Source organism: Salminus brasiliensis, chromosome 1 (genome assembly GCF_030463535.1).
Source record: "Salminus brasiliensis chromosome 1, fSalBra1.hap2, whole genome shotgun sequence".
NCBI classification, from domain to species: domain Eukaryota; kingdom Metazoa; phylum Chordata; class Actinopteri; order Characiformes; family Bryconidae; genus Salminus; species Salminus brasiliensis.
In genome coordinates this window covers 81,271,884-81,295,427 of record NC_132878.1, presented here as the reverse complement: position 1 = coordinate 81,295,427, position 23,544 = coordinate 81,271,884, and the positions used below count along the sequence as shown (strand labels likewise).

Sequence of the window (23,544 nt, the reverse complement as noted above, 5' to 3'; positions counted from 1 at the left end):
TACTGTCATGCAGGTGGATTCTTCAAATATTAACATCCCCCTAGACAAAAGTTAGAGTGATATGCCCATCAGTCAGCATCTCTACACAGAGTGGTTTTACTGCAGCTCACCATGGAGCTCTTAGTGATTTGGCTAATTATGCGGTGTGCTGATTTAATGGGGACGTGGGTGTGTTAGAGCACAGCAGACTGCACTAAATGAATTCCGGCACTCTGTGACATGACCTTCTCCTGATGGAGCGGAGCGACACAGACAGAAACCAGGAGGATTTGTGGTTGACAGCGATGGATTTTGTTCTTTTTTCAGACACAGGAAATGGAATCCTGGATTAGACGAGTGGTGCAGTGCTGTGGTTTGACTCAGTGTAGAAGCTTCAGGTCTCTAACTGCATCATTTCCACATGAAATCTAACTGTGTTCTTCTAACCAACATATCAATACGTTTACTAGCAAATACCCTATTGCTGCTGTTCAATGAAATATATGTGTCTCTATTTTTGTATGGTTTAGTTATAGTTTTGCTCTGTACACTGTTTGATGATTCTGGATGAATGGACCAATAGAAATGCTCCAAACTGACTTGGAATAAAATCTTATAACACTGACTTTCATTGAGGGTGTACAGTAGCTGTTTTGGAGATTTATTTTTTTATGCAGTGCAAAAAAAAAAAGTCTGGCCAACTTAAAATTAAAGTACTAAAGTAACTTTCTCAGTTTGGCCTTAAAAACAGTAAATGAACTGCAGAAAGATGTTTTGGGCATTTTCACATGAAAACATGAGTCTGCACCCAGGACCAATTTTGGGCTTGTTTGGGGGAGGAGCTCATTATGCTTTTGCACATAAGAATTACTATTTGAGCTTTGGATTGAATGCGTAATTTTGAACAGCACTTTGTTTGAGTGGAAAAATAGTATAGTGAATCTTATTTTTTGCAAAATAGTAAGATTCATCAATTTGTTGATTATCCTTGTTTTTTAAGACAAAACTCAATCAATCACAAATGGTGGTAGAACAGTGCTGTCTGGTCATGGCATTTCACAGTGCAGAATGCTGATACTCATATACTGATATGCAGAACTTAAAAAAAAAACTTTTTTTTAATAATTTCAATGTTACATAATATATTTACAGTCAGAAACACACTTACTGCTCAGACAGTGCCATGTATGTCATGTGGTTTCATAAAATACATGTATTCTAAAGCTCTATAGGGTTTATACAGGCAGAAATCAACGTCCTGCTGATGTTAAAACCATTTTCATAGTACTTATTTTTTGCACAGTACTGTAGATCATAACTCAATGTGAGCTAATATGATTTAGACCATTCCTATTGGTCCATTTATCATAAAATGGACATACATAATAAATAAATAAATACATTTTCAGTAATAAAAAAAAAATTAAAAATTTGATAAACATTGAAACATTGAACATTGAAAACATTTGATTTGACAGTGAAAATATATTTATATATAAATTATTGGCAAATGTAAATGAACTTTAAAGACATGAATGCTGATGCAAGACTTTTTTTATACATTTGCATCAGTTAAATTTAATGCCTCACTTTTTCCAGTATATATTTTATGCAATTCTGTGGAAGTTTTTCTTTGTGCTTCCTCGATCTAAGCTAGCTTTCAGATGCCAATGCTTGTTCCTGAAATGAGCAGGATGGTGATGACTTCCTTGTGGCATTTGATAACCCCCTTCTGTAGGATGTGGTTAAAGATAGATTTATCATAAAAGGGACATGTGGCTTCCTAAAGCTAAACAAACCCTTACCAGACCCTGCACTTGTAGCTGTTTCATAATTATGCAGTTTAGCAAGTAGAAGTAGAACAATAAACCCAGAGCTCCTGTTTGACGTCTTTTACTTTACTTGTTTAGTTTTGATGACAGGTAAATAGACCAAGAACCAAGGCTTCATTCTAGCCCACATAGGAAAGTATACAACTGTTAAATTAAAGTGTATTTTGGACCCCCTTGGGCAATGGCATTGGAGTAGAGTGGAGTGACCTATAATTAAAAAAGGGAGCTGTTGGGAGTACTGTCGGTCCCTGGGGGGCTGTAGTTCTGCTGCTTCTGCTGATTGTGGTCCATAGGTTACGATAGCATGCCATCAGTGACGTGAAATGTAGGCAGAATAGCCTCTTTACCAGACTGTTAAAGTTACAGAGCAATGCACTATGGCTACCAGTCTACCAGCCTATGGAGAAATAGGTTAAAGGCTCATTTCATTGTATTCATTGTAAATATTGTTCACTCTGTAGTCCGTACTGTCAATATGTGGGAGTCATGCTGAAAAACTGGTACATCACATCATTTCTGCAGATTTTTCAGAAGCAATTTCATGCTGCAAATGTACTACATCTACAGGCCACTGAGGAACACTAAACTAATTTGTCATGGTAATGAAAATCATGACATCAAGACATGTTTGTGACATGGTGTATCATCATGTTGGGAGTAGACATTAGAAGATGGGTAAATCATGGCTATGAAGGGATGCAGATGATCAGCAACAATACTCAAATAGGCTGTGGCTTTCAAGTGATGATTGACTAGTATTAACAGACCCGAAGTGTGCCAAGAAAACATTACACCACCTCCACCAGCCTGGACTGATGACACAAGGCACTTCCATCTGTGTGCCTCAGTAGAAATCCAGATTCATCTGACCAGGGTACTATTTTTCCAGTCTTCAGCTATTCAGTTTTGGTCAGCCTGTGCCCACTTTACCCAGAACCACAGCTTTAGCATCCCTCACTGAATAATTTATACCCCTGGCCCACCCTTCAGGAACCACATTTTTTCTCTTTGAAAGGTTTGGTAGTTACATATATTGGACATATAGAAAGGCCAGAGCAGCAGAGGGGTCAATAATGGAGAAATATCAAGACTATGGGGGATGTGCCAATATTAGCACAGGGAAAATTGTTAGAATTAGTCACTGGAGATGAACAGACATTTAAGAGGAGAAAAAGGAGATGTGAGATGGGCGATTTTGTCTCTGAAATACATGGGGATGGATGGGGCTGGCTGCTACACCTGTGGTTGCTTCACTTTTGAGAGTGTGTTGCTTTCAGTGGTTTTTACAGTGATTGTGAAAGTTTATACCTCACGTATTTGCGTGTCTAATTTTTGGCTCTTTGGCTTCTTTGCTTTCCACCTTTTGCACTGGAACTAGCTAGCTAACAAGTCATGGATGTTAATATCCCATTCATTTGCATATCTGAAGTTTGGTCCTTTAGATTCTTTGCTTTCCATCTTTACACAGGAACAATGGAGCTAGCTAGCTAAGCTAGCTAACAAGTCATGGAAGTTTATGTCACAAAAATGAGCTAACAATGTCTAAATCATTACACACTTGCCTCAAACTTTGGGCCATTAAGTAATCTCAAATAGACTTCCTGAAAGGTATTCTGTTATCTGTAGCAGTGGACTAAAGTATGTCACTGAAAACAGTAGTAGCACAAATGCATGCACGTATGCTGTGGACTGCAGGGGTCCACACTATTCAGATACGCCTCTGCCTTACTACACAGTTGTAAAAAATCAATCTTTTAGTGATAGCAGTGAATGAAAGAGGCTAGAATGTCAGGATGGCTACTCTCTGGGTAGCGGAGTGTGTGGGCGAGCGTGTGTGGGCGAGAGACAAGCTCTTCACATGCTGTTTTCCACAGCAGTGAACACAAGCGCCCATCCACACACGCTCTTACATAACCACCCGGCCTGGCCGCTCTTCCTGGCTCACACACTCCGTCTGCGGAAAAACCAACACTATTGATCTGCCCCGAGGAAGAGCGTAACTGAGGAAGAGCAGAGTGAATGGGATTACAGTCAGATACTTCATATCATTCCTGTTCACTTAATTAAACCTATGACATGGATGGAACAGGGTCAGGAAATGCGCCCTCCTTCCAAACACACACAAGCACACAGACATACAGTGGAGGTGTGTCTGTGTATAGGATCATGGATCTAGGCCACCGTTGCTGTCTGATTAGGCAACTGGATCGACTGGAATTTTGTTTTGACGGATTCGGTAACTGTCTTTCGCTGACCCAGGGGCCTCTGACTCCGCTCTAGTCTTCCTGCCTGTGTGACCTCCACTGGACACATGTTTCTCTGTAGTACTGATATATTGTTATTGGTTATCATCGTGAAAGAAGACAAGGGAAGGAAGGATGGAAGGAAGGAACAAAAAGAAATGAAGGAAGGTAAAAAAAAATGAAGGAATGAAGAAAGGATATAAGGAAATTCATTAAATTTCATTAAATAAATGAAAGAAGGAACAATTATAAGGAAAGGGACGAAAGGAGCATATGAAAAAAAAAGCAAAGGAGTAAAAGAAAGTATGGTAAGAAGGATGGGATAAACATAAATAAAAGAAAAAAATACAAAACAAACAAACAAACAAACTAAAATCAAGAAATCAAGAAATAAAGAAAGATGAAGAAACTAAACGCTGTAGAACTTACAACTTGTGTCGTTTCATGTACCATAATTGGTTTTACAGAACCATTTTTTAACCTCTCTTTAAGCCCTTAGAGTGTAACAGGATTTTTTTATTGCTGTGCCTTTAAGACTAATGTATGTAAATAACTTGTGCTGTGATTGGCTGCCCTGTACTGTGCCTTTTTTTAGTTCCTCAGAGCGGAACACTTTTGTTAACTGCAGTGTGAATAGGTGGGGTATGTAAATGCATTGTAAATACATTGTAATGCAATTGCAATGTCCAGATATGGACTGTATGGAATAGAGAGTAAATGGTACATTTTGAAAGAGAATTTATTTTCTTTCAAAAAAAACAAAACAAAAGTACATATAGTTGTCCATAATATGTAAATATGTTCATGCATGTGACATCATAGCCATGATGATGAATGTCTGGTTTTGTATAGACCAAAAACATTTAAAAACATTTAAAAACTTAATATTTACAAACTATTCCAAACTCTTTCTTTTCAACCAAGAGAATTTTTTTTTATGATTACATTGATCAGCATAAAGGGTACAGTGCGTAGCACGTTGTGTAGTAAATGTGTATAGTACGTATAGGTATATAGTGTATACACTACAGAAGGTGTATAGTATATTCTTGTTGTCAAAATTGACAGAAGCATTTGTTAATTTGTTGACATCATCTGAACGAGGCCTTGAAGAGGAGAGAAGTACAGAGAGTGATGTTGCGGAAGCTGAGTTGTTGCTCTCGCTGCTCTTAGATGGGAGTGTTTGTTGCAGTGGTACTGAGGCTGATGATCCCTGATGGACAGCAGCTTTTGTGTGCAGTGTTTGTTATTCAGGGAGAGTATGACACCGCTACCTGAGACTCTGCAGACAAGCTCAAAGAAGCTGTTACTGCTGGGTCACACTTACATAAGCGTGTAAAAAGGAGCATCCAGAGGCTGACTAGAGTTGTATTTTCCCAACAGAAATCAAAAGGCTGTTCGTTTAATTCCAGTTCTCCTCACATAAATAGACGTTAGACTCGAGCTCATTGCTTGAAAGAATAGCTAAGTGGCCATTAGCAGTGCATTAGTGAAGAAGTAATACAAATGCCAAGTATGGGATGGTGCTGTGTCATCCCCACAGCATCACAGCAGAGCCACAAGGAGGTGCAAAGTAAGCAAAACTGTTGCGCAGCTCTTTGAGAGGATTTGTAAGGTTAGGGCGACGTCTGGTGGTCAGGAATCACAAGTGTAGCTCGGTCAATGATAAGGCACTATCAAAAACGTGGCTTTTTGTGAAAGAGAAATATGCTGCAGGTGGAAGTCATGGTTGAAAAAACTAGCTTAGGGCTTAGTAGAACCCTGGACATACTGGGGATATTGGTGGTGTTTCTGGATGATGCTTAATAATTGTGTCTGGACCATAATCAGTGCCCATGTAATTCACATATGTGGCCACTAGATGGAACTAAAGTTCATAGAACTGCAGGGACCACAGAACACCTGTTGTGGCCTTTGCTGTGTTTTCAAGTACTCACTGGCAAGTTTACCTGCCATGTAGGTCGAGACTGTAGTCCTGTAGCCATCCGCTAGCTGTACATTAATGGTCAGTTTCTGTTAAAGAGCAGCTCCAGGATGGCTACGTTTTGGGTAGTGGACTGATCTGAAACCTAGCAGTAACACTACCACCAATACCATTGGTGTATGATTGCAGTGTAAACTTTACAGCCAGTGAAAGACTCGCTCAATCAACAGTTGAGTTGAGGTCAGGTGACTGACTCGGCCTTAAGAGTTTTTTGGTGCTGTATGAGGTCAATATATCTGGACAAATCTGGAACAAAGCTGGCGCATGATTTCACTCAATCCCAATCACACATGACACTTAGCTTCCAAACTCTGCTCATCCATCTTCAGAAGAGCTCAAACTTCCTCACACATGCGTCACTGAATGGAAAAATCACACATAGAGGATACACTCCAGGAATGGCTGGAATTGGCCACTAAAGGTTTGGGGCTTGAGAGGGGATTTCAGGGGCTTGGTGATAAATTTGCATCACTTGGAAATAGGAAATTGAGCCTATATTAGATCGAGGAGTTCTGACACAGCTCTATAAATATGCTAAGTAGGTAATATAAGGCTAGCCAGTTTTAAAAGAGCAGCTCAGATCTTTAGGTTTATTGAATAGCTCTGACCGATAACTCCCTCTTTTTGTCATTTTGATGGAGAGGTTTAAGCAGCTCTAGGTTCTCCTGTTGAGGATCATCTGTTCCACTCAGCAAGAGCGTGTGTGTGGAGAGAGGATATGACTGTTAGCGGGCTTCTGTGTCTTTGTGTATGTGTGTGTAGGATCTGAGTGGAAACCTGCTGCGTTCACTGATGCTCATTAATTCTCTGTTCTCGAGTCGGAATTTTGCTGGTGAGCTTTTGGGACTCATAAAGGAGTCTGGGTGTGTCCACAAGGCACCAAACCTGTGTGTGTTTGTGCTTCATATAGTCCCAGGACAAGAGCTGTCCCAATTGTATGAGACAATCAGAACGAAGTTCTTTTTTTATTTCTATTTGTTTTAACCTTTAAAATTGAGGTAAAGTTTATGGTTTAGACCCAGTTTGACCCAGAAATACCACTAACAATGGTCATACTTTAAAAAGCAAGTATTGTTTATATGCTAAATGTAATGTCTAATTTGGGGGAAAATACAAGTTACTATTACAAATATTAAGCTATTCCTTATTAAATAACCATTTCACACAAACTACATCACTGATCATCACCTACAGATGGTTGCTATGGTGAGGAAATATATTTGGACAAATATGGATCAGAGCTGGTGCATAATTTCCCTCAATCTTAAAAACACACGTCACTTTAGCTTCCATACACTGTCAGAAGTGCTTTTGGATGGTGATTCCAAACCAACTTTTGAACAGTAGTGTATCTTTTACTTGCTCTTTTTTAACAGCCTTCAAAAACACCAGCAGCCTTTTACATTGCATGAACATTCATGATAAATGAATAAATAGAATTGAGCAAATAGAAATAGAATTCATTTAGATTTTTAAAAAATAAAATCTTACGCTTAAAGCAAGAAGCAAGAATTATAGCAATTTTTCGCACCTGCCCCCCAACCCCATACCGTTGCCGAGTGAAAATCACTTTTACCCCACTGCTGTGTGTAAAATACATGTGCATTTGTTGACAAGTGAAAGAAGCATGTGCACTGACATGTAAGTAATATTACAAGACTCTGGTTATGCAGAGTTACCAAAGTTACATGGTGTGCTAGCAGCCTTTAGGTCCAGATTGGTAATGCCAGAGACACCATTCTTCCTATTATAGTCAGCGGAAAATCACAATGATTTGGAAGCTGTTATTTCAAGGTACATCTGCTAATTGCTAATTGGTTTAACATACATTAACATACACAAGTTCATTTTTCTTCTTCTATAAAGTAACAGTTGACATACAAGCTTTTTATGATCCTGACAATACAACACAATAATAAGCCCACATATGGGACATACTGAATATACGACCCCATATTCTTAAACTCTAAACACATAAACCTGTGTGTGTAATATTTACTGTGTGTTTGTATGTGCGTGCATGCATGCATGTGTAAGAGAAGGATAATATGGAGAGTTATGAGGTGTAATCTGTGACAAGCTGTGGCCCTGCAGCACTTCATAAGACTTGGACCCGCATGGCTCTAATTCCTTTCCCATCACAACTCTAGTTACCAAGCAACAGTCAAATAAACAGCAGACAGTCCATGGCAGCTGATTGGTTAGTGGGAAAGGTCATGTGGTGGCTTCAGGAGTCTTAGAGGCCTTGTCTCTTCAGCGTGACTGTCATAACACTCCCTTTCACTCACACTCTTTCTCAATCCTGTGCAGCTGACCTGGGCCTACTCCATGTTCCTACCCTCCTCTTCTCCATCTTTGGGAGAAGAATGGATGTGCTGCTCTGCATTTTAAATGGATGCCTTTAAGACTGGCCTGAATAATTTGAATAGTATGATTCATGTCTCTGGCATTTGTTATGTATCTATATTTACAGTAGTATTCAGATGCTAGTATTCAGCAAAGTCTGATTAACTGTTATTGTTAGATACATGAAAAGTGTTACAAATTCACAAATTACACTTGGTTAAATGCATCATCTGGGCCGGCCCAAGCCGTCATGGGGCCCTAAGCAGATTTTTATTTGGAGCCTCCCAGTACCACCACCTCAGCACCTGATGCTTCATCATTCCATAGGCTACACTGTGTGTGTAATGTACCCACTATCATTAGCATTATCTGCATTTGCCCAACAGTGGCAAAATGCTCAATGCATACTTGTCAGTTTAAGGGTATAGTTTCAATAGACACTATTGTCTTACAATGCTGTGTGAAACAAAAGGGGAGGAGATACTCAGGTCTAGAAAAATAAATCAATGGGGGGGGGGGGGGGGGGGCAATGATGCGAGTGCAATGGCAATGGCAGCTGAAGAACAGCCTATTTTCGGGCGGATTAGCATGTTAATATGTTGTGCCCTCACCTGCCAAACATGCACTATTAAGATTGGTATAGTATATACCTTAATAGTGTTGTTGAGTAGTACGCACTTGGGAGGCTCCTTATTAATGCATTGTTCCTGTTTTAAATGGTGATTACTTGTCAAAATGCAGCCTGGAACATACTGACTGGGCCAGCACTATATGTCTTGTATAAGGATTTGACCTCACTGGTTCACTCCACATTTGCAGCTTCTGCTGTTTCAGTACTCACAAGTTATATCAGCTGGCCCATGGATCGTCATTAGTTTTTGTATGCATGTACCCACTGGTCCACTAGGGGGCCAGTGTGAGCAATTATTACAAAATATAAAAAGTTTTCATTGCACATTTAAGGCTTGTACATTGCTAACTGGAGAGCAAACTAATTTGACTGTTATTCAGGATTTAGATGATGAGGTCAAATCTGTGCATCTTGGTACATACTATCAGAGTGAAGTGGATGGGAGGTGGCTGGGAATGCCATTTGTAATCCGTATCCTTTAGAAGATACGTTGGTGTTTCTTCTAGATACTGGATATTCAGTGTAGTGTAGCAGTGTAGCTTCAGTGAATGAAGTAGAGGTAGAGGGCCATGAAACAAGTAGGGCAATACCTTAATGATCCAGGACTGCATATAAGCAATCTGTGTTTACCTTTATGCTGATCAACGGCTAGAGTCCTGTTTTGTTGCACTGCCCTACTTACTTGTGACTTGTGATCTGGGTTTGTGGTCAGTGTGTTTAGACTAGGCTGCTACTGTGTTAAAGTTATGTAACACAGGCTAACTGATCCTGATGTGAGGCCCAGGCTCTATGGCTAAGTTTAGCCTTTAGGGTGTGGGTTCCTCTTTACACAGAGTGAAAGATAAGGCCTCTCAGCACTCATCTGACCCTTGCTGAAATCTGGAGACCTGCGGTAAGTCTTTTTATTCTCAAACGCACACCCACAACACCCCTGGGAGGTGCGTGTTTGTTTATCAGTTTGGGGATGAGCTAATGATTGGGACTCATCTCTGACCGTTGTTACGTAGGTTATCTCCCTGGGAATGATGGCCATCATTACTTACCAGTGTTTTGATCATAAAGAAAAACAAATGACAATAGGGTATGAAAGCAGGCTAAGGCCGATAGGACTGATAAACTAAGGCTAAGGCTTCAACCTCCACTTTTTTTTTTAAAATTTTGTACCACTTCGTTTTACAGTCAACATCTGAATAATGTGTTGATAAAGTCTAAATAACATCCATGACCCGTCATCGTCGTGCCATGCATTCCTGTGCTAGGCCAGGCCTTATCAGGCAATATTGAGTTCATGGTCGGCGGCAGAGACTCTAGGGAGCCTGCCTGTATTTACAAAGAAGGACGTGCAAGTTTGAAGAGCATGTCTTGTAAATAGGAGTGCAGACTTTATTACATCTTTGTTACTGCACTCATTCCACTGATCTAGTTTCTAACCTGCTCCTGGAATATCTTTCCCCGGCATATTCATGTTTTCCTGCTCTAATTACCTAAGCTAAAACTCATCCTAAACAAATATCACTGTGTTAAAGCAAGGAAATCTATACAGCATACTGCTTCTCCAGTGTCAGGAACGGGAAAGACTGGTCCACTTAACAGACAAGAGCTGACAAACTGTCTGCCTCACTGTTTATTTTCCTAAATTATTTTGCAAATGCACATAAAGAGACCTTGACTGTTTGAGTACCAACTGTCATCTAGCTAATATTTCTGCCCCTCTGTGCGGTTGGTTCTGATTACGGCATTGTTTGTTCTGGAACTGACCCCTAATTGCAATCAATCTTAAACACCACGTTGTTTGTTGTAAGCCCTCCCCCTGACTGCAATTGGTCCAAATCACACTGTTGTGTATTCAGAGGCCTGCCCCTGACTGATAGGTTGTAATTAGCACAGCATTTGTTATGAGAACTCCTGATGCCTGTGATTGGCCTTAATCACCACATCATTTACATATATGGCATTTAGCTGACGCTCTTATCCAGAGCGACTTACAAGGTTACTCGTATTACAGAGGTGGGCCAGTGAAGTTTTAGGAGTCCTGCCCAAGGTCTCTTATTGGTGTAGCGCAGCACAGTCACCCAGACTGAGAATCAAACCCCGGTCTCCCACATGGTGTAATAGCTCACTGGCAAGTAGTCAGGGCTTTCCTCAGGGCAAGTAGTCAGGGCTTTCCCCTGACTGTGATTGGTCCAAATCACAACATCATTTGTTCTGAGGAATTCCCCCTGACTGTGATTGGTCCAAATCACCACATCATTTGTTCTGAGACCTCCCCTTGACTGTAATTAGTTCATACATTTGTTGACTTACTGTTACTGTACGATGAAGCTAAGTATGGCTAAGTTGGTTAAAATAGCTCAGCGAGAGTCCAGCTCAGCTTAGCACAGCCAGCACTGACATATTAGCAAGTGATACATTCACAGTCATGCACTTTTCTGTTTTATTCATATAATATTTTAGATGCTGTAATGTGCCCTGTTTAGGCATTCAGTTTAAAAGGCTGCCCATATGAAAAACTAGCAATTTGGCTAAAACTAAAGGATTTTTTTTCACACCAAATCAGGAGCTCATGCCATGTCATATGCCATTTGCTTGGACTCCATTATTCTATGCCTTCAAACTCTACCCAGCAAAGGCCTTGTGCTCTCATGAAGCATTACTAAAGTGACTAAATGGAAGGTGTGCCAAAGGGACTGTAACTGGCCCCCATCCAGGAGCTCAAGGTGACCTTAAGTAGAAAACAGTGCAGCTCTTAGATTTCCCAGGTCCTGGCATCTTTCCCTTCCAAATGAAAGCCGCATTCAGTTCCGGATCTGAAGCCGAGCGAAATGAAACATGGCTGAGGGCTTTGATCCCACACAAAGCAGGTGAGCTGGATGGGATGCAAGAAACATTGAACAAGAAGCACCCTGAGTCCCTATGGGGCATATCAGCTAGAAGAAGCAAAGGACATCTTTCTTCATGCACTTTGTGTCTGGCCTGCGCTGCTAATTGCATTTTGGTTTGAAAAAGTTCTTTCCCCCTTTTTTCCATCTCATTGACTTTAAAGCTTTGAAGAGGTGAGGGAGCAGAGGGGGATTTTAGAGGATTAGCGACTCCCTGCACACCACTAGGACTTTTTGGGCTCAAATGAGCTTGTTTAGGAAAGCTTTAGCAAGGCCGTTAGTGGACCCAACAGAAAACGTCAAGGGAGACGAGGTAATTAGGCCAAAGCCTGTTTTAATACTGCTTACACATGCCCTTCTTTTCAGCCAGTGTAGCAGTGTGCTTGACATTATTTGATTGCTTGATTAATTCCATGGTCAAAATACTCCAACTGTGAAGAATCGCAGATGTGGACTCCTGCAGAGCTTTAATCGTCATTACTACTCCAGTTTTGATTGTGTGACTATCGTAAGCTGTCTTGAAACAGGCATTTTTTCTCAGGTATTGGTTTTATAAATCTTATCCTTCGTTCAAAGGGCCAAATAAAACATTGTGTATCCCATTAGCTGTAGTTATTGCTAGTGTCCAGATGATATGCCCATATGGGGCCTGTATGGTTAGCCCAACTGGGAACCAGAAAGTTTTGTTCATGGGTTACATGTTGGCGCCACATGAGCATGTTGGCTGGATGATAACAAATGACAAACAAAGACAAGTTAGAAATAGATTTTAACAAGGCATCTTTAAACAAGGCAAACCAGAACTGGACTGGACTTTAATTTTATTTGGTCATAGACTTTACTCTGTGAAAAACTCACTGTAAAAAATGAATGCTGGGACTCAACCAGCCAATCGTCTTGGTTGTAACTATGCAGTACAACTAAAGTTTGTAAAAATGAAAAAATAATTGTGCATCTGAAAAATTATGATTGTTGCATAGTAGTAAATTTAACATACTCCTATTTTTATGGTGTCTCTGTTAACTAGTTGTATTTTTTGATTAAAAATAACAGAATACATTACATTGTTACTTGTATTCTCATTACATCACAAAATTACTTGTATATTGTTACTTTGCTGCTTAGCTTCTTGAAAATAGCAGAAGTTTTCAGAAAGTGCAGAAGTTTTATTGCGATTTGGATGTTTGGAAACAAACTGTTGAAACTGTTGAAATGTAAATGTGTTAATATGCATTATGTAACTATGTACTTTATTATATATTGTCTCTGTCCAATGAAAAACATATATCTCCAAAATAGCCACTTTACAGGAAAAGGAAAAACCTTAACTTTTAATGGAAGCCAATGTAAAAAGATTTTATATTTCAAGTCATTTTGGAGCATTTCTATTGGTCCATTCATCCAGAATTAATCACAGTGTACAGAGCACCTACAGGGTTTAAATGAAGAGAAAAACTAAAAATGGACAAAAATGGAGAAAATGGAGGTTTTTCACTGGACAGCAGCGCTATGTACAATACATGTTACATGTTACATTACATGTAACTACATAATTACATATATATGGAAAACTTATCAACAGTATTAGCTCTGAACATCTAAGGGGAATTTCCCTATGAAGTGGGGAAAAAACCTTTCCCAGCTAAAACAGTCAGAAAGTATGGGTCATCCAGCTCTGGCCCAGTAACGTGTGAAAAGTGAAAACACTGCTTGTTGTTTCTTCAAAAACCCTCCAGCTTTCTCCATCCCAGGCTTTGTTCAGGAGTGCAGCAAGCAAAGAGCCGCAGTTGAATAATGCAAGAAGTAAATAATGCAGCAGTGGTCTTAAAACTTAATGACGTCTCATTTAGGCGAGCGTTTCACAAGCCTTTACCTGGCCTGGAATGGCGCAGTGTGCATCTACAAAAAACTGCTGAGGGCACCTACTTTGTCTTTTTAATGAGCTGGGTGGTTGTTTAAGGGGCAAAAAACATGGATTGCTCTCCCACGGAGCTGGAGTGTTTTTCATGGCAGTGTTAAGCTGGGTGAAACCCTGCGTCTTTCTTTCCCTTCCTTCAGCATGAGCAAACATTGAAATGTGAAAAGTAATTATTGACGGCAAAGACAAAAAGCTGTGGGTGGCTTACTGAGTTCTTTTGCGGTGTGTGTTTCACTGTGGTCGTTGAAAAGTCGTCATTAGTGACTGGCAGCAATTATTTTGCCATTCTCCCTTTCAGAACAAAAGCATACCTCAAAGCATACCCAAAAGTATATCTGTATAACTATAATAACTGGTAGAGATAAAAATAAATAAAGTCATTTAGAGTGGTCTGATGTGAATAGTGCATTATAGAGACTCTTTACAGTGGCGATGAAGGAACCAGAGGTTGGAATTTCTACAATGCAAATACGTGATACATAATACCTTTTATTTACTATCCAAGTGTCAGTGAATCAACACTTATCTTATTCTGAGTTTTATATATGTACTATAGGGGTTAGTATTTCTAGTAATTCTTTGGGGACAATTTTGCATTACAACACCCTGCGTGTTTCTCTAAACTTTGGTTTATTTGGTATATTCTCTCAGGTTCATTATAAGAAAACACATTTGGCCAAAACCTAGTGGGCATGAGCTCTGAGTGGGTTTGAAAAGTCCACTTTCCTTCTGTGCTGTAAGCTCAGTGAAGGCGGTTTAAGACATGCTTGGTCTGGGAGATGGTGGGCAGGTCTACCAAATGAGTGGTCTCTACTGTGCAGACTCTGGTTGCAGATTTGACAAAATAGCGGACAATTCTGACTTCATTTCTATAGAACTATGTTTTCTACAATCTTTTCTATGTAAAAATGTGAAGCAGAAGCATATTTATCAGATCCACACTGATCACTTCCGATTTACTCTTAACTGCATTGGCAGATGGTTTATGGATTATGGTTATGAAATAACTTAGGCTTGGGAGAAGGACCAGGCCCATAACTCTTCCTGCACTTCATCCTACACTTTATTAAATCATCCTCTCTCCCTTCCAACTTTCACACCCCTTCACCAGCCTGTCTCCTCTTATTCTTCCACACCTGCTCTTAGTCATGGAGTGACTAGGGGTTCAGCTTACTGCACTCAGTAGACACCTCCTGGATTTCCAGCTCCAGCTTCTCTGAGTTCTGCATTTTTTTATAGGTGTCTATTTAAGTAACATGGATCAAATAAAGAACTATACTGAAAGTAAGAGACAGCACATATCTGCCAAATATTAAACTGGTTGATTGTTTGTTTGGACCAGTGATTCTTGGTGGATCTTGGCTGATTCCAATGACGAACCCTAATTTTGGATAAATAGTTAGATAGATAGATAACTTTATTAATCCCAGAGGGAAAGTCAGGTATTACAAACGTTATCTATTTATCTAAAATTAGGGTTTTCTCCAGTGGTCTCAAAATTTAGCCCTCCTCATTATTATGAGAAAGGGCTTGTTCTGTGAGACTTATTGAACGGATGGTGTGCCAAAACCGTTGACTGGAAGAAGGTTCATTGACGACACAAGACAGCTTGTCCTGCTGACTCTCCTGCATCTCTGAGCAAAAAGGAGCTGAGTACTGAGAAAGGGTTCTTTATATAAAATGGGAAAAATAGAGGTTTGTTGCACTACTTGTTATGGTTCTAGATAACACTAGAAAACAACAACAACAACAAAACCTTTAACAAATCCCTTTTTGAAGAGTGTGGGCTATTGCATTAATTTATGTTAGCACAAAAGCTCTGAAACTCTCAAATCTGCACAAACTTGGCTGTGAAGATTTGAATGCATTCAGTGATGAGCATTAGTGAGTTCAGGATGTAGGAGGATTACCACCCCACCTCATCTCATCATTCCAACACCATAATTTCAGAGAACATAGTTCCACTACTCCACATCTCAATGCTCGGGGGCTTCATACCTCTCTAGTCTACACCCGGCAGTTTATGCAGTTTATCTGCTCCTATTCTATTGGCAGTACGTCTCTACAGGGACAAGACAGCTGAATGCATTCTTTATGAAGGGTGTCCACAAATATCTGTCAAGGCTAACTATCCATTCATCTATCTTGACCAGACTGTCAGTCTGGGATGGTGTTCAGTCAACATAACTGTGTAATATGAAACACATACACACAACACACAAACACACTCACACACTGTGCTTAGTGAGATGAAGTGTCCAGGAGTGGGAGGGGGGCAGCCTTCTAGCCAATCACCAGCCGAGGCTTTCCTTGTGTCTGTATTGGTTTCCTTTTACAGTGTCTCTGCAACATAGGCTATTTTGAAGACACACACACACATACACACATGCATATGCACACACAGCTGCACCTGACAATCTGCTGACGGGAGGCCAGCTCACTTGCCATTGATCCAGGGTTGGCGAGAGAGTGCGAGAGAGAGGGGAAGAGAGATGAAGGGAAGAGCTCAAGGGAAGAATGCATGAGACTGAGGAGGAGTGAGCGCTTGTCCTTTCCTCAAGGAGTGTTACACAAGTTCTCCCCTGTTTAGAATTACTGCTTGGCAGTTCGCTGGCAGCCTGTAATAGCTCTCTGCCATTGTGACTCTTATCTGCTCTTGGACGGAAGGATTCCTGCGCCCATTATCCACGTGAGGCTTCTGGCACTTTCTGCTCGCTGCTCTTTCTGAATTATTTTGGACCGGAGTGTGATGCTGGATTTTCTCTAAACTGAGGTCGAAGCTCCTGCAGGCCAAACTCACTCAGCACTGGGCATAGCTCCCTCCGGCTCTCAGGTATGCTCTCCTCCGCACTACCCGGTCATTGCCCAGCATCTCTCCAGCAGTCATGAAGAGGTTCAGCAGCCTGAGAGGAAGCAAGAAGCGCAGGGACCAGGAGGGCAGGTCGGGCAGACGTCAGTCAGAGCCTCACGGCCTTCTGGAAACCAGTAAGATAGCAGTTTAGTAGCTCGATGAAATGTCAGAATTGAATAAGGATGTGTATGTATGTGTGTATACAGTCATATGCAAAAGTCTGGACAGCCCTGGTCAAATGGATTTTAGTCTTTTTAGTTTTTCTTACTTTTCTAAGTGGAAAATAGGTAAACCATTCCAAACAAACTGACTTAACCATGGCATTGTTAACTTAGACACAGAATTTTGACCTTAAAAATCACATTTTTGACTTAAATATGGCATACAACTGACTGAATAATGCAAGACACTGAGGTGTATTATTTAGTATCAGCACACCATAGGCTGTTTAGGAGGTTAACATATTGAAAAATATTAACATAACATATAAAATGCGACAGTTTATGTGCCCCCCCTACCCCCCCCCCATTTTTGTAGCATTAATCAAATAAACCATAATTGCACATTAGTGTACAAGTGTGCAGGATTTCACTTTAAAAATTCACCAAAAACATGAGATTTACTGCAACACAGGCTTAGTATTATCGAGAGCAGTGATTCCAAACTGTCAACCAAAAAGTGTTATGCTGATTACATAATGTATTCCTGTAGGAACCAAGTCTGTTTGACTCAGAAGGCTCATTAGTGTGGTTTGTAATGCAGTTTCTGTTTACATTTCTCTTTAACCTGTTTTGCTCCCAGTGCTCTGTTGTGTGTCTGGTTAGCTTACAACTTGCATAGCATGCGCAACACTGCTTAAGCCTACATGCAACGTGCTGTCATTGGAACTGTGAGAATAGCTTCTTAACGTTTAATTTCAAAGTATTTAAATGCACTAGGATAAAGTCTGTTGTACTTGGTAGCCTCTTCATCTTTAGATGTTCATTTCTTTTAACCCTCTTTCATCATTGTTTGTAGTCTTAAGTCTTCCCAGCTCCATCCTTCTGCTTTTAACTACTTCCTTACTTAATGACTCCATTTCTCGCTAATCTCTTCCCCCCTTAATCTTTAACTAATATTTCTAAATTTCTTGTCAGTCTATTTCCTCGTGATCTGTTACTACAGACCTCCATTCCTTGGTAGCCCACATTCCCCTGATCTTTCATCATAGACCTCCATTTATTTGTAGCCCATTTTATCTCCTATTCTTCAACCATGAACCCCTTTTTAGTCCACATTCATCTCACAGAATGTGAATGTAATTCACCTGGTAAAAGCTGGAGGTTTACTGGAGTAAACAACAATGCAGTAAAGCAAGAAAGGAATTAGCTTCATCTCGAGTGCATCTAGGTAAACTTAAACCATGCGTAATTTGCGAACCTAAAAAAAATCGAGAACTGGGCTATTTTTTGTCTCTGCAAAAAGGCTGGGATATGCTCTTTGCTGCAAAAGCTAGCTTTGCCAGTAAGCTAAGGCAAGCTGTTTGATGAACAGTTATGACTATTCCTGCCAATCAGGACCACCAACAATCACCTCATCACCCATTGTGAAGAAAATGTCCAGGTGAAAGTCTGGTCCGGTGTGACCATGGCTTTAACCTTTAAGACCTCTAAAGAAGTCTAAAGGCTTCAACCATAGATCACCAGTGTGTGTGACTTCTCTTGGCCTTCTGTTTTGAAACTTGATCCACTGAAGTTAGCGTGCGGTTTAGAGAGAACACAAGTGAGCTGTTAGCACTGACAGCAGTAGTACTCTGTGGGATAATATCCCAGTGACTTGAGTGTTTGTTTTTCGTCTTTTCCTTCGGGAATACAGTAATGTTATAGTAGTGGACAGTCGAGCAAAGGGTCAATCAGAACAGAGTGCAACCAATTACTGTAAACACTGGCACATCACTCTCCCTCTCTTTCTCACACATTTACACACACACACGCCTTCCTGTGCACTTTGGCTTGTGTATAGATGTTTTCTCTTTTCACAGGATTTTCCAAAGCAGACAGAGGTCTAATCCATCCCTGTTGTCAGAGTTTGTTTGGGATTCAGAGAAGCTGTAATTGAGACAGATATTATCCATTAAGCTGAAGGCCACCCACTCTTAATAACAGGCTATTACACAGGTTTAACCACACATCGTTACAAAACTCTGCAGCATCCAGCAACCTGGCTTTGTCAAAGCTTGCTAAACACATAATTATTTACTTTTCCGCTGTGAAGGTACAGACTCCACCTTACTTTCAGGGTTTTCCTGTCAGTGAGACATTTATGGGTTAAGGGTAAATAGAAGGAGGTTATGGGAAGACAGTGGGAGTGTATGAGGCCCTAATGAGGCTGCTAAGATGTGACTGCTTGCTCTTTTTGCTCTCTTTGCACATAGAAATGTGTTATAGGAACAATTAACTGTTTGTTGAATTTTTCCCCTTTTTCTCCCAAGTTGGTACTGCCAATTAACCCACCACCCACCACCAGCACTAGCAATGCTCCTAACACTAGGAGGGTAAGGACCTGACACATGTTCCCGCTTCTGCATGCAAAGCCAGTCACTGCCTTTTTTCGAACTGACCGGCAACGCTTTTTAAGGGTGATGAGGAGAGACAGTGCTTTCTACCCACCCAGAGCGAGTACAGCCAATTGTGCTCTCTCAGAATCCCAACGCTGATGGCAAAGTGGCATGGCTCAGTATTCAAACTCACGACCCCCGGGCCAGAGTGGAAGAGCATTAGACCACTGAGCCACTCATTTATTTGATTCCAATGGGTACATCATTTTCCCTCTTAGAAACAAAGGTGCTACAAATGGTTCTTTGAGCCATGCCATAGGAGAACCACTTCCAAAAAGAACCATGAAGTTTGTCAAAGAGATTTGTGAGTGTGAAGAACCTACACTTGAAGTAAAAGTTCTTAACCAATTTAATGTTTCTTCACGTTTACAAATCTCTCTTACAAACATGCTTCTTCATGAAACCAAAAGTGTTTTTTATGCCATATCTCCTTTGTAGCAGCTTTATTTTTAAGAGTGTTTATAAACATTGACACATCTTTCAGTTTACTGGCCTTGGCAGATGATGTGACACATAAGAATTGATATAATTGAACTGATGTACTACTTTACTTTAGCTGTTTAGCTTCCACTCGCTATAACCATGTGTGCCACTTTCAGAGTGCCAATTTCTTGCATTGCACTCTTTTGTTTCTCTCTTAATGTGCTACCCTCATAACAGTGAGGAATAATCAGGGTCTTTCAATTCTTGTTTGGTGGAATTTTACCAACTTTTGCTTGCCAAATGCTTCTAGTTCTGTGAGGTTCTTGCGTTATCTTGCATGCACTGCTCTCCACAGATTTCCAGAGATGTTTAGGTTGGAACACTGTGAGGGCCGGGATATATCTTCAGCTTGCGCCTCTTGGTTTAGTTAATTGAGGACTTGTTGAGGTGTGTTTAGGATTATTTTCCTGCTGTGAAAGCCGTCCTCTTTTCATGTTTCATTTAATCAGTTGCTGCTGATTGTTGGGAGAAGGTTGGTTGAGTAAGAATATTAATAAAGCTTCGCCTGGTATTTAAACTCTGCACATGCTGGACTGGTAGTCTTATTCTGTTGTTAAGTTCTGGTTGGCAACAAAAGGGTTGAATTCTTGAACCGCTGAATTTAAATCAGGATTTAGTTTAGATAGACACAGCTAGTTAAGCTCTACCATTGGTTAGGACTTCATGGGCAAAGGTAAAGTAGTAGTTCTTGCATCAGTTTAACCACCAGCACAGTTAGTCCTGAAATCAGTCAGTCATGTTCTGAGTTTCAGTGGGTGTGACCGGTTCCTTCCAAAAATTGAACTGGAATCCTTCTGGAAGTCCTACATACATCACTGACAGTCCATTTAAGAGATTCAGAGGATTCAGGAGATTTTTGGAAGTGGCTGTAAAAAACACTGTAACGCTGCAATATCCATGATAAATAGTATATCGCTACTGTCCATGTATCTCACTCATGTTCGTTTCTACTTAGAATAGACAAATAGAAATGCCAGTCAACTAAAATTGACTAAAGTAGGGGTTTCCAGTCTTACCCGCATAGAGCTGGTGTGCCCACCGGTGCTCACAGACTATTTGATAGCACCTGACAGTCGGCTTGGCGTATCAGGGCCCTTGGTAGGGGCTCTCAATGATGTGAGCTGGCAGCTAGGACCACATACACGTCCACCCATCTCTGGATGCTGGATGCCTTTCCAGCTACCTGCACATCCTGTCCCAAAACACATACCTGCACCCAGTGTATCATCTTCCCATCACACTCTGAGAGTTTATCTTATCCTCAAGAAAAGTTGTTTGCAGTGAGAGCTAGATTAAGAAGCAGCCATGTTGGAGCTGGATCAGTTGGCAAGCTATGGTTAAGCAGCTGAAATGTCAGGAGATCTGTAGGATCTGTCTCGCTGCTCTGACAACCATGCTGTTCTCACACAGCCTCAAAAGCACCTGATTGTCTGGCCGCTCATGCAGGGATGATGCAATGTGGAATTTCTGGCGTAAAAACAACAATAATAAACAGGTGTGGGATCCACTGATTATTGATAATGACCATGAAAGTGACCAGTAGAATTTATGTTTAGATTTTTTTTTAAACATGAGCATTTTGTGCTCTGATCCAATATTCAAAGCTCCAGTCCTGGTTTGACTGGTGACTTGAAAACAGCACAGGAATATATTATTGCAAAAACCTTCTATCTCCAAAATGGCTTCTTCTTTACAGAAGGAAGAAAACCTCTTAACATTTAATGGAGCTCAGTGTACAAATTATTTATTTCAGGTAATTTTGAAGCATTCCTATTGGTCCATTCACCTGTACATTTTAACACAATGTAAAGAACAACTGCCATATTCACATTATGTCAAAAAAGTGAAACATGGAAATTTAAGGTTTTGTTTTAACAATGTTGATATGTTGTGGCCAATAGCAATTCTATTCTGCTTTTATTTTCTTTTATTGAACTGCTTGTCTAAACAAAGCTCTATCTCCGACCACCTTTACTAATAGTCAATCATCCAGTCTCCAAATTGCATGATAACTGCAATGCCCCTCTTTAGGCATATTTACAGCCATAAAGCCTAGCTTCATGATCTCCTTTCAAGACAATCTACTCTAAAAGTGTGATAGATGAAGCAGTCTTTGAAAGCATAAGCATATGATTGTTACAAAATGGCTAAAATGGCAGTGTATTCCCGCCTCTGAACCACTAATGTGGTGGCCAAGGGAACAAATGTGATTCTAACACAACCGTCCACTCTCACTGGACTGAATTTGGCTTTCATCATGTGAAGAAGCAATGATAACCATTTAAATTATTGTTAGAAAATGAAAACGTGTATTGTGGAGTAAAGCTAATGCAGTGATATTTTCCATTAATGTTAAATACATCCTAAAATAATAGTAACATGTTAATAAATACAATATTTGCAGTAGAGAATGTTTGAACCTGTGTAAGAAAAAATATAACTTTAGTCAGAGCACTCTGTCTTTTATCTTTTAGCACTTTTTACCTTTTAAACTGTTGATGCTCTAGAGTTTGGACAACTGTGCATTCTCAAATTTCTACTTGGAAAGTCAGGGTAGTGTTCTCAACTCTTAACTTGTGTCAAATCAGCATGGCTGCTCATGCCATCAACAGTCGCTACAGTGTTGTGGTTGGTGTGGCGCAACAGATAACACCACTGCCACACCATGTGGGAGACTGGGGTTCGATTCCCGGTCTGGGTGACGATGCTGCGCTACACCAATAAGAGTCCTTGGGCAAGACTCCTAACACTACACTGACCCACCTTTGTAATACGAGTAACCTTGTAAGTCGCTCTGGATAAGAGCGTCTGCTAAATGTAAATGATGTAGGCTATATAAATTTATGAACTTTTGTTGCTTGGAAAAGCAAATACAACAGCCCTTTTCATGGAGGCATCCACTTGTTTCACTTAGTAGCTTGAACACACAAAAAAGTTGGTCAAAAATTACATAATTCCACACTGACTTTCTTATTCCGCACCCAGTCAAACACAGCATATGTCTTCTGCATGACTGTGCTTTTTTGTAACAATTCGTAACATTAAAATTAACATTAGTAAAAAAAAGTTAGCAAACTGTGGCTAAATGTGTTGTGGCTAAATTTTGTTCCTAACCACATATTTATGCAATAATCTTAAAAAAGGGTGAATTATTCAAATACAAATAAATGTACTGTTTACAAAAAATATATCAATTTTTAGTAATTATTTGACTTTATCCAAACTCATGAGCTCAGCATGGAGTTACCAAAACTATTTTAAAATTCTATCTATTATCTAATTATATAATTGTCTAAGCATTATCTTGCTCTAAACATTAGCTTACATTAGTTAGTGTACAGGCTCTTGCAACAGAATGTAGAAAACAATAGCTTTAGGTATCATCAAAGAAGGAAATAGCTATGCTAGCTAGATTATGTCCAATAATATAAAAGTGTCAAGCTACCATTACTAGTAATTGGCAAGATGCTATAATGCTTAATATACTGGCAGTTTGTCACATTAACAGTTATTCTGTATTATTTTAACAGGCATTGTAGCCATACTTTTTGCTGTAATAAAAACTTGACAACCCATTGGTTGTCAGTTGTATGACCTTATTCCCCCTTATTGAATGTGTAAGGCCAATTATATCCACTCGTAAAAGGACTCATTGTCTAAAAGCTGAAGAAAACGTATTGGTGTGACGCAGCTTTTTGAACATTTATTTCAGGCAAAAAAGTTGAGGTTAGATTGAATTTCATGTTCTACAACCCATAACAATTTTATTTTTGTTGAATGTCATAAACGTTATAGTAAAATG

The 23,544-nt window shown here is 40.0% G+C and overlaps 1 protein-coding gene across 4 annotated transcripts in view; it reads left to right on the top strand.

Annotated features, from left to right (window-relative positions):
- The window catches only part of LOC140565047 (5'-AMP-activated protein kinase subunit gamma-1-like), a 100,150-nt gene that overhangs the window by 20,407 nt on the left and 56,199 nt on the right, over positions 1-23,544 (top strand). The window contains exon 1 of one of the 4 annotated variants that reach the window (XM_072690823.1): positions 16,187-16,797. The exons of the other annotated variants lie outside the window; for them this stretch is intronic. Coding sequence (XP_072546924.1) covers positions 16,698-16,797 — 100 coding nt within the window. The 5' untranslated portion in view covers positions 16,187-16,697. Of the gene's footprint in view, positions 1-16,186; positions 16,798-23,544 lie in introns of those variants that run through there. 4 annotated transcript variants of the gene reach the window in all.